Below are 17,982 nucleotides of genomic sequence, written 5' to 3'. Positions count from 1 at the left end.
ATTACCTGCTGCATGTCAGAAAATGTTTGGCCCTTCTGAGGTTGCCAGGTAGGCCACACGCCGCTAATCGCGGGGCATGTTTGAGATTGAAGCATCGTTGTCTAAAATATTATTCCTTAAAGGACAAGTCCACACCAACAAAAGGTTGATTTTTAATAAAAAGAGAAAAATCAAACAAGCATAACACCGAAAATTTCATCAAAATCGGATGTAAAATAAAGTTATGACATTTTAAAGTTTCGCTTAATTTTCACAAAACAGTAAAACGCACATCCCGGTATGCAAATGTGGAGACTGATGACGTCATCCACTCACTATTTATTTTGTACTTTATTATATGCAATATGAACTATTTAAATTTTCTCCACATTGTCCAGTGAAAACAACGATTAATTCCACCATGAACATGTGGAATTAGCACATATTTCAGTTGGTCCTTATTTTCAAATCTGTAAGAAAAATAAAATATTTTGTAATTCAGACAATAGAAAACAAAAGAAAAAGTGAGTGAAGGACATCATCGACTGTCTCATTTACATGTCACTGAGTTGTGCATATCACTGTTTTGTGAACAATAAGCGACACTTTAAACTGTCATAACTTTCTTATTTTACATCCGATTTTGATTAACTTTTCAGTGTTATGCTAGTTTAATTTTTCTCCATTCATTCACTACAACATTTTCTGGGGTTTTGGGAAAAATCTTTTATTTTTTAGCTTAGTTCCAGTGGAGCGAATAAAATCACTTAATACACGCCAAGCAAAATTGTTTGTCTTGTCATTTATAGTTTGCGGATGATCATGTAACAAACTCAAATGACATTTTTGTTCATTCGAAAAAAGAAATTCAATGATTTGCTTTGTCGATCGCCCTCATCTTGTTGGTTTGTGAGATGTAATAATTGACCCCCTTTATCTCACCCAGATAGACTCAAATAAACAGTTGCTACCATCAGTGGTTATCTTTGACGTTACAAACAAATCACTTCTCAAATTAACTACAAAGTATACCAATATATGATATGAACTTTGTTTCTCGATGAGCTATCTGAATTCTGAAGTTCAAGCCCATATCATTCCTGATTAATTGATATCCTACAGATACAGCTAATGCCCATCATAGTCTTGTATATTTTGGTAAGTAATGTGCTTAACATTTATTTTGTGAGTGACGTTAGTCTTATTAAAAAGCCTTATTTCCATGGACTATTGCCTCAAGGGCATTTAATATTGCACCAGTATCAGTAAATGCGAGATGCTTCGTCTTGTTTACTTGGCCGAGGTATGAGCTTCCATTATTCATATTTCAATGCATTGTCTTCAATCGTCAGTGGGCTTTCAGATGCTGCATTCATTAATATAAGATGAATATTATTAGAGGAATTTTCCATATTTTCTGGCTCTTTGACAAGCCAAATAGAGAGATCTGGTTTACTGTTTGGTATCTAGTCAAGTGTCAATATAAACGAGTTGTATACCCGCTTCGATTCGCATTTTAAGGCATATGGCTTTTTAGGTCGAGAGCATTAGGCCAAAATAGGCTTAAGAAAGGAAATTTCTGGTTACGAGCTGATTTTTTTTTCAGAAAAGGTCCAAGAAAATGTCTAGAATAACATACTAAAAGTCTTCATTAATCCTTCTTGGGGGTTTTCCGTGATCCAAGATGGCGTTCAAAATAGTCGCAATTCACAGAAAATGGACGTAACTCACTCATTATTCACACTAAACATCCGATTTCGATGCATATTTCATGATTTAAAGGGCTATAAAGATCTAGTGATACAGGTTAAAGTGAAAATACGCTGATCAGGGTACCTATTGATCCAAGATGGCGTCCAAAATTGCTCTCAAAGCCTAAAAATCCACTATTCATCTATTACTTACTATAATATCTTTAATTTTGATTCTATTCAATGGTTTCAATGGTCAAATAGTATATCGGGACAAGTTAAAAGGACAGTCAGTTTTCAGTCCAAAAATCCAAGATGGCTTTCAAAAATGGAGTCGAAAATGGCTGATTTTACTTTTAACGGACATAGTTCATTTGATATCTGCCTGAGATATATGATTTTGGTGTCTAAACAATGGTTTGAAGGGTCATATAATACATTTGGACAAGTTAAAAGGACATTCAGTGGTCAAGTGTGTCTAAAATTCCAAGATTGCTTCCAAAAATGGAGTCTTAATTGACTGTTTTTACTGAAAAATTGACATACTTCATTAAAAAAATTCACCTGAGAGATAGATTATGATTGTGGTTTCTAAACAATGGTTTAAAGGGTCGAATAATACATTAGCACAAGTTAAAAAGACAATCAGAGGTCCAGTATGTCCAGAAAATCGAAGACGGCTTTCAAAAATGGAGTCTAAAATAGCTGCTGTTACATACAAATTGACATAGTTATCTGCATGGGAGATAAGATTTTGGTGTCTAAACCATGGTTTGAGGGGTCATATAATACATCTGGACAAGTTAAAATGACAGTCAGTGGTCCAGTATGTCCAAGAATCCATAATGGCTTCCATAAATAATGTCTCAATAAATGGCTGCTGATATTTAGGAACCAATATTTTGTTTTATATACACCTAATAAGTACGTTTTTGGTGTCTAAACCATGGTTTATTTGTTCAAATAATACTTTAGGGGCGGATCGAGCTTTTGTCGATAGGGGGGTCGAAACAAACTTTCGCCCATATGTTCCCCGATCGGCCGCTCAAAGTTGGTTTTTTGTAGGGGTAGTCCTAACAGTAATTTTTAGCTGTATTCGTAATAAATAATAATCTCATATAAGCCCTAATTGAATAGTGCGAGCGCGAAGCGGGAGCTGAATTTTTTGGAAGTTTCATGTATTTTGTATTGAAAATTGAACATTCTGAGCAATGTTTGTGATCGTGAACAAGATGTGTATGTAATTACTGCGAGCGCGAATCGCGAGCAGAAATTTTTAATATATGTTCTGGCCTGATCGACAATTGGGACATGTTAAGGACTTTTTGCAGTTACCAATGAAAAAATATACAAATTTCAACAGTCAAATAATGCGAGCACGAAGCGCGAGCTGAAATTTTTTGACACTCTGCCCTAAAAATTTGACATTCTAAGCACTCTAATTTAAATCTAGGGAAAGGTAACAGCAGGCATTTTTGCTCAATTCTAGAACCAAATTGCACATAATGGAAGCCTGAACATCCTTGCTTAATATAACATTTGACATTTCAAACGATAGTGCAGAAACAAAATTTATTTCTCACAGGTGGATATTGAGTATGACCATTTTAAGGGATAAGAGTTAAACGCCATTCTGGAAGCCATCTTGGATTTTGAAGCAAATTGGACAATTTGATATCATCATAAACAGTCCCAAAGTATTATTTGGCACTTGAAACTATAGTATAAACACCCAAACAATATCTCTCAGGCGGACATGAAATTAACGATGTTATTTTGTAGAAACAGCAACCATTTTGACTCCACTTTTGGAAACCATCATGGATTTTTGGACATACTGGTCCATGCACTGACTGTCCTTGTAACTTCTCCCAATGTATCATTTGGCTCTTTAAACCATGGTTTAAACACCAACATCATACCTCACAGGCAGATACTAAATGAAGTATGTCATTTTTTTTTAGTACAAGCAGTCAATTTAGACTCCATTTTCAGAAGCCATCTTGTATTGTTGGACATACTGGACCACTGACTGTCCTTTTATCTTGTCCTATTATTATATTTGACACTTCAAACCATGGTTTAGACACCTAAATCTTATCTCTTATGCAGATATTAAATGAAGTATGTCAATTTGTATGTAACAGCAGCCATTTAGACTCCTTTTTTAGAAGCCATCTTGGATTAATGGACATTCTGGACCTATGACTGTCCTTTTTACTGATCCTGATGTATTATTCGACCCTTTAAACCATTGTTTAGACACCACGATCTTGTCTCTCAGGTGGATTTTTAATGAAGTATGTCAAATTTTCAGTAACAGCAGTCAACTTATACTCCATTTTTGGAAGCCATCTTGGATTTTTGGACATACTTGACCACTGACTGTCCTTATAACTTGTCCCAATGTAATATTTGACCCTTAAAACCACTTAATAGAAACAAAATTAAAGACATTAAAGTAAGTAATAGAAGAATTGTGGATTTTTAGGCGTTGGCAGTCATTTTGGACGCCATCTTGGATTTTTAGGAACCCAGGGGACCGTTTCATGAAAGTTGTCAGCACTGACAAGTTGTCTTTTTTCGAAATTGCCTTTCAGCCAATCAAAACCAAGGATTTCACTTAAGTTGTCAGCACTGACTAAATTGTCAGTTTCATGAAACACCCACCTGATGGTCTGTTTATTTTCGCTTTAACCTGTATCACTAAATCTTTTACCCATTTAAACCATGAAATTTGCACCGAAATCGGATGTTTAGTGTGAATAATGCGTGAGTTATGTCTGTTTTCTGTGAATGGCGGCCATTTTGGACACCATCTTGGATTACGGAAAACCCCCAAGGAGGATTTCGGGACTTTTAGTATGTTACCCTGGACACATTCCTTGACCTATCCTGAAAAAAGAAAATCAGCTTGTTACGAGAAATTTCCATTTTAAACCTAAAGCTCTTGGCCTATTTACCTACTTTTTCCAATCAATATATTCATTATGCATTGTTTTTAAATATTTATCTGGTTGCATGTATATCAAAGGATATTATGTGTTTTCAACTTAAAATATATCGATAAAAAGTAATACGTGTTTTCTACAAAATTATATCTGGTATCAAGCCATTTCTTATTCATTTCGCATCTCTCTGTCTCGATATAGGCCTTCTACAGCACCTGGACAATATTGTAAAAATAGAGGGCAAAACAATTATTGCCCAAAGGCTCCTGTTTTAATATTCTAAAGGGTATTTTTCTGAGTAAAGAGCGTTTCGGCCGCCGACCATGTGCCAGCCGACCTTAACCAAAGTAGCAGTGACTGGCACAATAGGGTCCATCTTTCTAATCTTGGGATGTGTACTTATACCAGTAGGAAACGACCTAATTGCATACTTCGTTGAAGAGGTAATCAATCTTGTGATGAAAATGATTTTTTTTTCTGGAAGATGAGAAAGAAAGGGTTAGAAAGGAAATATCAAGATAGAATATAATCGTGATGATGACGCTGAAAGCGATGATAATGTTAGTTTTGATGGTAGTAGCTATGAAAGTTAGGGAATGGTGGTAGTGGGGGGTGGTGTGATGCTAATGATGATTGTGATGTTGATAACGACGACGATTTCAGAATAGAAATAAGAATGGTGCACTAAAATTGATTAGCGTTTCTGATGAATTAAATCCAGAGGCGTCGACAATGAGATGGGGGGGGGGGTTAAGCTGTGTACACTCAAGTTTTAAGGAGGAAAACATAGATATGGAGTGATATGATATAAACTTATAATTATTGTCGTTATTATTCTCACTACCATGATTATTATTGTTATAGCCATCATTATAGTTATGCCTTTTGCGATGAAATTAAGTCAGAAAAAATGATTTTTTTTTTTTTTTTTGGGGGGGGGTCTTGCTCGCTAACCTCACTCTGAATATTATTAAATAGAACATTGTGTATTCGTCCCTGATTGAATCAATTCTTATAATAGGATGTTGCCATTCAGCCTGGTACAACAGCTTATGATTCTTGGTTAAGACCACCTACACCAGTCTACATGCAATTCTGGGTATGGGATCTCACCAACCCGGAAGCATTCCTAGACGGGGGTATACCTCATATGGAACAGAAGGGACCATATACCTATGAGTAAGTTATTAATCCTTGATTATCCATAATAACGATAATCAATGTTCAAATTACGGTCCGAATAATGCCTCGTGCTTGTCTGTCATTTGGAGATTGCTCCATCAAAATATTTGAGAAAAAAAATCCCTCCCCTCCCATAATAATCCAAAGCAATAGCATACTTGCAAAGGGCTTAAAACTTAACAGAAATTTTTGAAAAAAAATTCATGGAAAATTGCGGATATTTTCACACATTTTTCCACACAATCTATTGAAATGGGGCGTCGTGGTCTAGTGTTTTCAACTCTCGTATTTCAATCTGTATTTCAATCAGCAATGGCGTGTTCTCCTTTAGCAAGAAATTTACCAACATTGTGCAGCACTCGACCCAAGTGAGGTAAATCGGTATAGGCCTTCCCAGTAGGATTTATTCGATCTGTGAACGTTTAAGAGCCTATATTGTGTCTCAACTCCAGCCGGGGTAATTATTGTGATACCAAGTATCAATCGGAGTAGGGTATATGCATATCATAGTAAGCTTTCCAGTCCACTTTCATTTTACCCTCTTTTAACTGGGCTATGTTGCAGACCAGGGGCCTATTTCATAAAGGTACAACGCAATCAACGGCCGAGATTTACCCCCCCCCCCCGTATACGGGGGGGGGGGGGGTAAATATACGGGGGGGGGGTACATCTCGGCCGTTGATTGCGCGATCGCCGCGAAAATTTACACGCGCGTAGAGCCGGATGTAAACTGCAAGATTGTGTAGAAAATTGCCAAAAAAATTAATTAAGATTTTTTTCATTAATTGATTGTGCATATAAGCGTATATGAAATTTGCCCTAAATCGGCGACGAAATAAGTATGGAGCTAAATAAGCAAGCTATGGACGCCCAAAAAGTTCCGCTGCACTCCCCAAGGGGATCCCCAAACCGACCAAAGCGCTCCAGAACCACAGACCCCGCCGACAACCCCCACCGCGCACAAACCCTCGAATCCTCCCCTCAAATTGGGAACAAAGGGAAAAATCCGAAAATCTGTGCACAAAACCAAATGGAGAGTCGCCCACAGAGTCAGCTATTCCGAAGCACGTTCGAAAATCCGAGGACCCACTCAGAGAGCACAACGAGACCCTCCAAACCTCCACAACTCGCTCATCCCACAACCGACTCCGACGAAACTAACCCCAGACCGCCCCTCCCACTCCATTCCCTCCGACAGGACCCCCCCCCCCCATCCCCATAGGCGGATCCAGGGGGGCCCGAGGGGCCCGCCCCCCCCCCCCCCCCCCATTGGCGGAGCAAAAAAAGAAAAAAGGGGGAGGGGAGAAAAAAAAAGGGGGAAAGAAAGGAGGAAAAAGAAGAGGAAATATAAGAGGAGGGAGACGAGTGAATAAAATTAGATCAGGGGAAGACTTGGAAAATGATTTGAAAATATAAATTTCATGTCACTTTATAAAATTTTCGCTCGCGCTTTGTGCTCGAATAGCCTGTTCGATGAGATACATATCTTGCTCAATAGGCTGATATGTATATAGCCTAAAATATCAAGTTTTGAAGTCAATATATAATTGATATTTTTTTAAGTGCTCTGTAAAATATCCGTTTTATGTTGTAAATATCATTTGCAGCTTTTTGCGCTGTGCGCTCGCATTATTTGATTTGCCAAGTAGGCCTACCTATCTACCTATCTTTGTTTATTCCATAATATTCTTTATATATTAATTCTGTAAACTACTTAAAATCCCCCTTTTATTAATAGTTTAAAATATATCAACTCATAGATCCTATTCATGATTAGAAAAGTGCTTAACATTTTCAGGCCTCAAATGTCATCAAATTTCACTCACTCATTAGGCTTATTACATTAATAAATATGATAATAACATTTTCATAATTTCCTAATAACTAAATTGTCCCTTTTTCAGAAAGGAATATCGACAAGTTTCATATCGCGTTTAAGAAGAGGAATAGGAAGATAGTCATCATTTCCATATGATGAAAAATGGCCTAGAATGTCCGGATCCAAGGTCAAAATAATAATAAAAATATCAGCTCGCGCTTCGCACTCGGATCATTTATTAAGTGCTATCCACATACACTTCACAATTTCCCTACACAGTGCTTTAAATAATGCTTAAATTCACCCTTTTCCTACCGGAATATCAACTATTTTCCGCTCGCGCTTTGCGCTCGCATTATTGATTTTCATGATAGAAAATGATATGTATTCAGAATGCCCAGATTCTGTCTAACTCTAAAACACGCGTACACATGTTTATTGAGATACGCAGCTTGATTTTTATTCAAAACGTGCTAAAAATTATCCAGTTGCGCTCGCATTATAAATGCAGGAAGATACCAAATTACCCATCCTTTTTCATGATTTACAAAACAGGAATAGAGTGTCCCATTTTTAGGTCTGAAATCTCAAAATTTTCCGCTCGCGCTTCGCGCTCGCATCAAATGTTTAGTTTTTAACCTAATATACCGTTTATTTCAAAAGTGCTTAGAATGTCAATTTTTAGGTCGGAATGTCAACAACAACAAAAGTTGAAATATGTATCGTCTTATGGCTAACTGCACGGTGACAGGTCCCTTTTCGATCAAGCCAGAACCCATATTAAAAATGTCTTCGCGCTCGCAGTAATTATCTAGTTACTTATATACGCATCTTGTTCAAGTTTACATACATTGCCCAGAATATTCAATTTTCAGGACAAAATACATGAAATTCCAAAAATGTTCTGCTTCGCGCTCGCACTATTTAAATAGGGCTTATGACATTACATTTTTTAAATGTTGTTTTATAAAAATAAAGCTAAGAAATTACTGTTAGGACATCTGCGTTTTGCCCCACTCCACCCCCTCCCCCCATTTTTCACGACCAAGACGATGGAGAGAAAATGAAAGGGATAAGTGTGAAATATAGGCCTATAATTTTTCAAATGTTATGTCAAAATCTATCACAAACTTTGATTTTTGTAATTAAAATGTCAAAAATTTTGCTCGCTCGCAACTTCTTATTCATTTTACGCGATTTGCCGTATCGAGCCCCCTCAATTTTTTGGCTCATTACGCCACTGAGACAACCCCTTCAAAGAAACAAACAAAAATCAACTTTGAGCTGCCAATCGGGGAAAATATGGGTGAAAAAAAATTTCGGCCCCCCCCCCCCCCCCCCCTCTATTGGCGGGAGCTGGATCCCTGTATATTGGCTTCCTTTAAAGGTCAAGTCCACCCCAGAAAAAAAGATGATTTGAACAAATAGAGAAAAATCAAACAAGAAACAACGCCGAAAACCTCATCAAAATCGGACATAAAACAAGAAAGCCATGACATTTCAAAGTTTCGCCCACTTTTCAAAAAACAGTCACATGCCCATCACAGTGATATGCAAATGAGAGAGTCGATGACGTCACTCACCCTTTATTTTGTTTTCTACTGTTTGAATTATACATTATTTGAGTTTTTACAGATTTGACGATTATGACCCTAATGCTTGAACCAGATAATGTTACAACAATTGAATTAGACATGTTCAAAGAGGAATGCAACTCTATTCCACATGACAATGAGGAGAAATTGAGAATATTTCACATTTCATATAATAAAATACAAAATAAATAGTGAGTGGGTGACGTCATCAGTCCCCTCATCCGCATACCGACCAGGATGCGCACACAACCGCTTTGTGAAACTAGGCGAAACGCCAAATGCCACAACTTTCCCACCCCAGATCCGACCCCGATGAAATTTTCAGCGCTATGCCCGTTTGATCCTTCTCCCTCCACTCAAAACAGCCCTTTGGTTTCTTTCTTACTTTTTTAAAAACTCTTATGTATTTGTTTGTTTTTTCGAACTTTTGTTATTGTTTTTTCCAATGAACTTTGATCATAAACAGCATAAAATAAATCCATTTAAACCAACAAAAGTGAATAAAAATAATCACACATATATGAATTTTTTGTTTTTGAGCAATTGTAGGTCTGACATGCACTTACATAATGTTGCATAATTTCGGAACCGCGTACCCAGGCGTCACAAATTTGGTCTCGAAAGATGCGCAAGACTTAGTAAAAATTCAGCGAGCGGCGCAGTAAAAAAAAATTCGCGAGACAGCGAAGTGACGAAATTGGTCGACCCGCCCCCCGGTTAAATAAGGGTTAATTAATAGTCGCTTAAATCTATCTATGTTCTTTGATATTCACGCATTATCGCTTTCCCGGAGATGTCGGTCATTCAAATCAGACAATGGAATTCATTTAAAGGGTGACAAGTAAAAATGGCAGAGGGAGACCTAGTAATGACAGAGGTGAAATGGCAGAAGCAGAAAAAAAAAAATTATTAATAAAATCGTCTTCTTTATAATTCCTGTGATCTCTAAAGCGTCCATTATAATTTAAACACTTTGAGATCTTCTTAAGATTAAGACATGTGAAAATAGTGGCCACTTAGTGTTCAGCAACATCAGTTAAAATATGCTTTTCAGGAATAGAAGTCAAAGAGAATATGCTGGTCTAGACACTAACGTAGTTCCTTTAACCCTTGTCGAGTCGTGAATCAATTGTGTAAAATCAATCATACTAACCGGATTATCGGTCAGATTAAATATCATGTAAAGTATAATCATAATCTAGTATAATCATAATCGTTATCTTCATAAGTTAGACCTACTTTCTCAAAAACGTCAAACCCATTATGAAAATAAAGTGAGTTACAGTTTGGTGGTCTGTATAAATATAAATAAAAAATTATGTGCAAGAATAGTGCTCATTCAGCATAATTTACAAAATGAATGCATCATGAAACGAGATTGATTCTGCTTAGCAACAGTGAGCCACCGCGAATGCGCGTGTGCACAATATTTACATGCGACGGTAGGGCCTAATAGTCCGAGAGCAAAATCTCATAGGGGCCCTATTCAAGGAGTTCGTACAACTCACACCACAGAAAATGTTTGACACCATAGGGGGGTAGTACGGACCCTCTAGATTACTGCTAGGTAGGTAGTAGTCTCAAATTGTGGTATCACTTTTTTTTTCTACAGTCGAATTTAAAGAGCGATGTAAAATAGCAAAAAAGGAACAAATCAATAACCTTTAAGGGTAAGGTGAAATGTAAGTTGCCATATCTCCGCTGCATATGCCATAAATACGTCATTATGTTGCTGGGTGACAGCTCTAAAGTTACAGTATTATTTAAAAGTGAAATTTAGATATCAAATCTTAAAAATGGCCACTATCCACTTCCATCTCAAGTAGATATGAAAAAAAAATTGATACGATAACGTGATTTTGTGTTGTTAAACATGAGGCGCTCTATATAACTACAGTAGGACATGCGTTATTCATAACGAAATGAAGATTTTGGCAATATTTCAAACATTTCAGATATGCTTTAACTACCATATATGGGCTACTTTTCACAATCTTGTAGTACCTTTAGTTTGAGATCCAACGCTGCATGAATCAATTAGCATTTCTTGTTCACTGAGGATATAATCTGATCCCAACCATATCCAATTTCTTTCTTTAAACTCAAATTTTGTCTAACTTCTCTAAATTGTAAGTTCTTTTATAGGGTTTATTGGCCGAAAGGCTTCCCCCGGGCGGTGGGGGGGGGGGGGGCTGCCAACGTCACCTCATCCTTTTTCCGAAGTTTGTCTATTTCTTGGAAAATTTGCCATTTTGAAGTCCCTATTGAGGCAGATAGCATTTCTACTATATGTAGGAAACCCTCATTCATTTTGAAGCCACTTTAAGACAAAGGAGTAACCTTTTTTTTTTTTATCTGTTATACATAAAGAGGTGCTGGCAACCGTCTCGCTCAGGGGGGGGGGGGGGCTGCCAAAGTCACCAAGCCATTTTCAGCATTTTGTCTATTAATGTAAAAATCTGCCTTTTTGAGGCCCCATTGAGGCAAAAAGAACATTTCTGCTTTGTAGTAAATTACTTTTTTGTCATAAAATCACTTGGGGACAAAATAGTGGGCTTTTCTCTATAAGGTACATATAATGAAGTGCTGGGACATCGAAGCCTCTACCACACAGAGGGGCTGCAGAAGTTACACACCCCTTATCCGTATTTTGCCTATTTATGGGAAAATCTGCCATTTTGGAGCCCCCATTGAGGCAAAAAGCTGTTTCAGCTGAAAAGCAAGCCACCTAAATCGTCTTAAGACTATGTGAAGATGAAAGAGTAGTCTTTTCTCTATCAGCTACTATAAGGAAGTGCTAGGAAATTGGAGCCTACCCCCTCAGGGGCTGCGGGAAATACTAACCCCTTTTCGGTATTTTGCCTATTTATGGGAAAATCCGCCATTTTGGAGCCCCCTTTTAGGCAAAAAGCTTTTTCTGCTGTAAAGCAAGCCTCTTAAATCGTCTTTTAACTACCTGGAGACAAACGAGTACTTATTTTCCTATCAGCTGCATATATTAAACGAAGTGCTAAGAAATCGGAGCCTACCCCCTCAGGGGCCTGCCAAAGTTACCTACCCCTTTTTCGTATTTTTCTTATTTATGGGAAAATTTGTCATTTTGGAGCCCCTATTGAGGCAAAAAGCTATTCCGCTACAAAGCAAACAACCTAAATCGTCTTAAAACTACTTGGAGATAACAGAATACTTATTTTTCTATTACCTACATATAAAGACGTGCTAGGAAATCAAAGTCTATCCCCTCTGGGGCCTGCCAAAGCCTACCCACCCCTTTTTCGTATTTTGCCTTTTTATGGGAAAATTTTCCATTTTGGAGCCCCCATTGAGGCAAAAAGCTGCTTCCGCTGTTTCCGATACAGCAAAAATGCCATTTTGCTCCAATGGGAATACCAAAATCCGATATTTCCAAATACATGTCAAGTACGAAAAAGGGTGAGGTAACTTTTAACAGGTTCCTGTAATAATATGCTTTAATATGCCAGGATGATATTTTGAGCAAATATCTTCTCAATAATTTGCAATAGATCAATAAAATTAAAAAGCTGCTTCACTAAAATATGAGTTAAATCTACTCCTAGGTCATTTGCATCATAAGTTCATGCCCTTTACTTGCTTGCTCACCTCTCTATGCTCCTTTCTTCTTCTCTCTTCTCTTATCCCTTTCTTTTTTAATTGCTGTTTACTCATGGTTTTAAAGATATCCTGCTTTCTGTGTTTTTACGCATTCTTCCATGTACAACTTATATACTGTATTTTACATTCATTGTTTTCTCTACTATAGTAATGATATTATTGATGTGTATGTTATACATGAGAATTGATTAAATGTCAATTGGAATAAAATAAATGTTTAATTGAATTGAAATGAAGTTAAATAATACAACAAAAAACCTGCGACATTCCTTCAATTACTTTATTTACTTCAAATGAATGGGAATACTGAGTATAGTAACATTCATCTGAGAATTGAACTTGATCATCAGAATTTGCAATGTAAGCTTCGTTTGAAAGTTATTACGAAATATAGATTTTCACTTCGAAATGTTTGTCGTATCACTGGGCCTATCATCCAGTATCATTTTGATACTTGTGGCGGAGATCATCATACTTATGGGGATGGGGGGGGGGGGATTCGATATAGACAAAGACTATGAGGGAGAAAAACATATTGGTGTATTAAAAACGTAATTTTTTGCTCAATCGCTTCTGTCGCGCACAGTTCCATGTCTGGCCCCATCATTTTACTTTTTGAGGGCGGGTACGTCCTACGCCAGTTATTATGAATCCGGGGGGGGGGGGCACTTCCATTGACGAGTGGATACCATGCACGACCATGGGGTCTCGAAAAGCACCCTAAATACGTATTTTCCATTTTCTGAAAATGAAAATGAAAATCCATAATTTATTGTTCGAAATAGACATGAAATGAAATACTCAGAAAATTTGCTTTGCCCAATTGATCGTGGGCCTGGCAGCCGCTGTGCAGCGCCAGATCGACGAGGCTCTATCCCTTAAATCGTTGAACGCCAAACAGGATAGCAGCAACTCCCATCTTTTAACGTCTTTTGGTCTGACGCGGCCGGGGTTTGAACCCCCGACCTCCTGGTTGTGAGACGGACGCTCTACCAACTGATCCAACACACCGGTGATGCACCCCTTATATTAACAAGTATTGGCGTGTGAAACCATACCCTTAACAAGTATTGGAAACGAAACGATAGTCTTGGCAAGTTCCCTGAATTGACCCCCTAAACAAGTACAGCGATATTTTTATTGTTATGTCACGGACGTCGGTCGTCGACCTACCTTCACCCACATCATTGGGTTTAGTACAGCGTGCACCTCCCACATATCGCCCAAATCGTACTCTAAACACGTAGTGTTGACTTTTGGGGCAAAAGTACATCCTTTATAAAACATTTTAGTCTTAATTTTTTACACCCACGCAAATTTCACCCTAAACACGTAGCTTTCCTAGCGAAAATAGATACCCTTTTTTCATTATTTTAGTGTTTTTGACACCCTTATCACGTTACGTACGTAACGTGCCCTATCTTGAAAAAAAAACACACATCATTTTTACGTGTTTTTTGGTCGCGCATGGTATCCACTCGTCAATGTAAGTCCCCCCCCCCCCCCACGGGTTATGAATTTTGTTTGGATCAGATTATATCGCCAGTAAAAAGTAATTCTAATTGATTTAAGCAGCGTTGGGTCCCAAACTAACGGCACTACAAAACTTTAAATAGTAGCACGTGTGCTAATTAGAACATATCTGAAAATGTTTTAAAATCTTCATTTTGTTATGAATAACGCATATTTAATCCAAGTAAAGTTGTATAGAGCGCCACATATTTAAACACAAAAATCAATTTATCGTCTCAATTTTGTCATATCTTCTTGAGATGCAAATGGACACTGACCATCAGGGTATTCCTATTTTGAAGGTTCGATATCTCAATTTCACTTTTGAATGTTTCTGTAACGCTAGAACTGTCACCCAGCAACATTTTCATACATGAATGACGTATTTATGACATATATACATGTAAGCGGAGATATGGCAAGTTACATTTCACCTTCCCCTTAAGAGTTATTGATTCTTTTCATTTTTTGCTATTTTACATTGCTCTTCAACGGTAGTAAAAAGTGATACCACAATTTGAGACAACTACCTACCTAGTAGTGATCTAGAGGGTCCATACTAACAACCTATGGTATCAAACCTTTTCTGTGGTGTGGGTTGTACGAACTCATTTTTCAGAGGTCCTTGCTCCCGGACTATAATGATGCCCTTATGAGCGCCTTGAGCCCTACTGACAAAAACACCTCCAAGACCTTTGAAATATGGCGATAATTACTTTCAAACAGATATTTCAACCCGATTTCATCAAATTACTTACAGGAGAGAATGTTCACTAGTACACTGCACCAGGGGCGACGGAACCGGGGGGGGGGGGGCTAAATTAAACAATCCACGAAGGAAAAAAATCCCTTTTTTCAAAATGGAAAATGCCTTTTCTTTTCAAAATGAAATATGACCTTTTTCAAAATGAAATACCCTTTTTGAAGTAAACATAATAAATTTTAGTTAAGAAAATCACAAAGTTTTAGGCTCGCGCTCCGCGCTCGCACCAATTATTGTTTAGTAAAAGGTATTCGTTCTGCTCATGGTTACAAACATGCATAGTATGTCCAGTTTTCAGATTGGAATATCACACATTTTTGGCTCGTGTTTCGCGCTCGCATCAGTTATTGTTTATTAAGGTAATCATTCTGTTCCTGGTTACAAACTGTGGTTAGAATATCCAGTTTTCAGGTGAGAAAATTACAATTTTCTGGTTCGCGCTCGCATCAGTAATTGTTTAATTCATACAAAAATGCTTACCGGTAGAATATTCAGTTTTAAGGTAGGAATATCACAAATTTTGGGCTCGTGTTTTGCGATTGCACCAATTATTGTTTGTTAAGGTAATCATTCTGTTCCTGGTTAAATAAAATGCCTAGAATGTCAAGTTTTCTGGTTAGAATATCACAATTTTTCAGCTCGCGCTTCGCGCTCGCATTGTCCGATTGATGAGATATGTAGCCCGTATCCTATTCATGAGTCACTAAATGCAGTTTTAAAAGGTTCCTTTTCTGGTCAGTATATTAAAATTTTCAGCTTGCGCTTCGCGTTAATTTTTTAGTTAGATTCACATCCTTTTTTTTTTATTATACAAAAACTGCTCGGAATGTTTATTTTTCACGTTTATTACATGAAATTTCCAAGAATTTGACCTCGTGATTCGCGCTCGCAACATCTCGCAAGGATGCCCTTTTAACAGTAATTAGGTCCACAATTGACCAAAAACCGAGATTTTTATTTTTCAATCAGAAATCTCTTCGAAAAAATAAATTGCTCAACTTAATTACTACAAAACAGACAATTTCTTCACACAGATGATATCATGGTGAAAATATCTGTTTACAGCGAAATGCCTTTTTTGGCATATACGCGGAAAACAAGCAGCCGTTATAGTAAACCCCAAATAGCATGAATAAGATACAATTTCATCAAAGCTTTAACCCTATCCGGCCCCCGAAACTACCCCCTAGACATTTTTCACGCTAATAATCTGTAACGCGAAAAGATCGCGTCGCGACGATTATGACTTTTTACCTTTAAGTCTCGCTTAACTTTTAAGACCAAATTCGCGACGCGGGGGTATGCGGTTCCGAAGTTACATAACTTTTTGTAAGTGCATGCAGTTGCGCAACTACGGGGGGGGGGGGCATGGGGGCACGTGCCTGACCAAAAAAAAACGGGAAATGGAGAAAAAAGAGGGAGAAAGGAAGAGAAACGAAGTGGGAAAGAATAACTTATTATTCATTATAATGTTATATTATAATTTTGTTTTGTTATATTACATAGAAACATTTTATCGAAACTTTATGAAACATAATTTTCTCAGGGCCTATGTCTTCACTGTTCATGGTAGTTGCATTGTCTGTTTATTGAGATATATATCTCATATATATATATATCCTGTTGTACTAAAACATCCCGTTTTCAAGTCAATATACACCAAATATATTTCCTCGCCCTTCGAGTTATTATTTTATGTAGTGACATGCTTCTTTTTCATTCATTCATTCATTTCGGTTTATTGTACGAAATACTTCCTTGTTAAAACAGTCGGCAGACTGATACAAGCAAAGATTACAATGTAAACATAAATTTCATAGTTACATAAGTGAAATGAAATAGTCAAATAATATAAAGTAACAATTAATTAATTGATGTTGGTATATTGCACTTACAAGGTAATTATACATGTAGATGAGATGACTACTTAAAGTGATTGCCCAATGTTAAGGTCTCAATATAAAACATTTCCTGTCCGTGATTACGTCCACATTAGTGGATTGGTGAGATATGTCTGCTCTCCATGAATACGGATCAGTCCTTAAAATGTCCCTTTTTCTGATCTGAATATAAAAAAATTTCAGCTCGCGCTTCGCGCTCGCATCACTTGGTTAGTGAAATACGAATGGTCTTCGTGAATTCCTACAAACAAGCCTTAAAATGCCCCTCTTCAGGTCTGAATTATCTAAATTTTCAGCTCGCGCTTCGCCCTCGCAATATTTGATTATTGAGATGCGTATGATACTCATGATTACAATGACTACAAGTGCTTCATGTATTTAGATGTAATTCTAACAAAATCAGCAAGCGCTTGGCACTCGCTAAGATGACTATGGTGAGATATGTATACTCTTAATGGATTCCTAAAATACAGTGCGTCCCACAAAAAACGAAACCGAGATTTGTCGATGATTTATCATAACTTAATCGCAAATACAATAGACAAATGACCTTCCATTTTAAAGCTTACAATCTCCTCTTTCATCTGAAATTACTTAGATTATTTCTCATTCACGCATGAGTGAGTAAAAACAATTTGAAAAGGGGATACCAAAAAGTCACTTGGCGAACCGTATCTGGGTTTTAAACAGAAAACCACATTTTTAAAAAGCTCAATATCTGCTCTTTAATTTGATACCTCAATTACAGAAAATGGTCAATAAATAACAAAGTTCTGGTTATTTGAAATAAGGCTTCAATTTCAATAATTTCATAAAATGAAGAGGTTTTACAGGCTAGCGTTCAAACTCACTCGACACTCCGTTTTGTTGACGATCAGCTATGCATTAAGTATTTTGTTACCGTGCGATAGCTTCAGTGGGAAACCGGTGAAAACACGTTTATTTAATGGATTATG

The 17,982-nt window shown here is 37.2% G+C and overlaps 1 protein-coding gene across 1 annotated transcript in view; it reads left to right on the top strand.

Moving 5' to 3' along the window:
• Window positions 1-970: 970 nt before the first annotated feature.
• LOC129260250 (lysosome membrane protein 2-like) overlaps window positions 971-17,982 on the top strand; it is a 34,525-nt gene continuing 17,513 nt past the window's right edge. The window contains exons 1-3 of the mRNA XM_054898267.2: window positions 971-1,137; window positions 4,823-5,064; window positions 5,643-5,800. Of these exons, the coding sequence (XP_054754242.2) occupies window positions 4,945-5,064; window positions 5,643-5,800 (278 nt within the window). The 5' untranslated portion in view covers window positions 971-1,137; window positions 4,823-4,944. The remainder of the gene's footprint in view (window positions 1,138-4,822; window positions 5,065-5,642; window positions 5,801-17,982) is intronic.

Source organism: Lytechinus pictus, chromosome 5, assembly GCF_037042905.1.
Source record: "Lytechinus pictus isolate F3 Inbred chromosome 5, Lp3.0, whole genome shotgun sequence".
NCBI lineage: Eukaryota > Metazoa > Echinodermata > Echinoidea > Temnopleuroida > Toxopneustidae > Lytechinus > Lytechinus pictus.
This window is presented reverse-complemented; position numbering and strand designations above follow the sequence as displayed.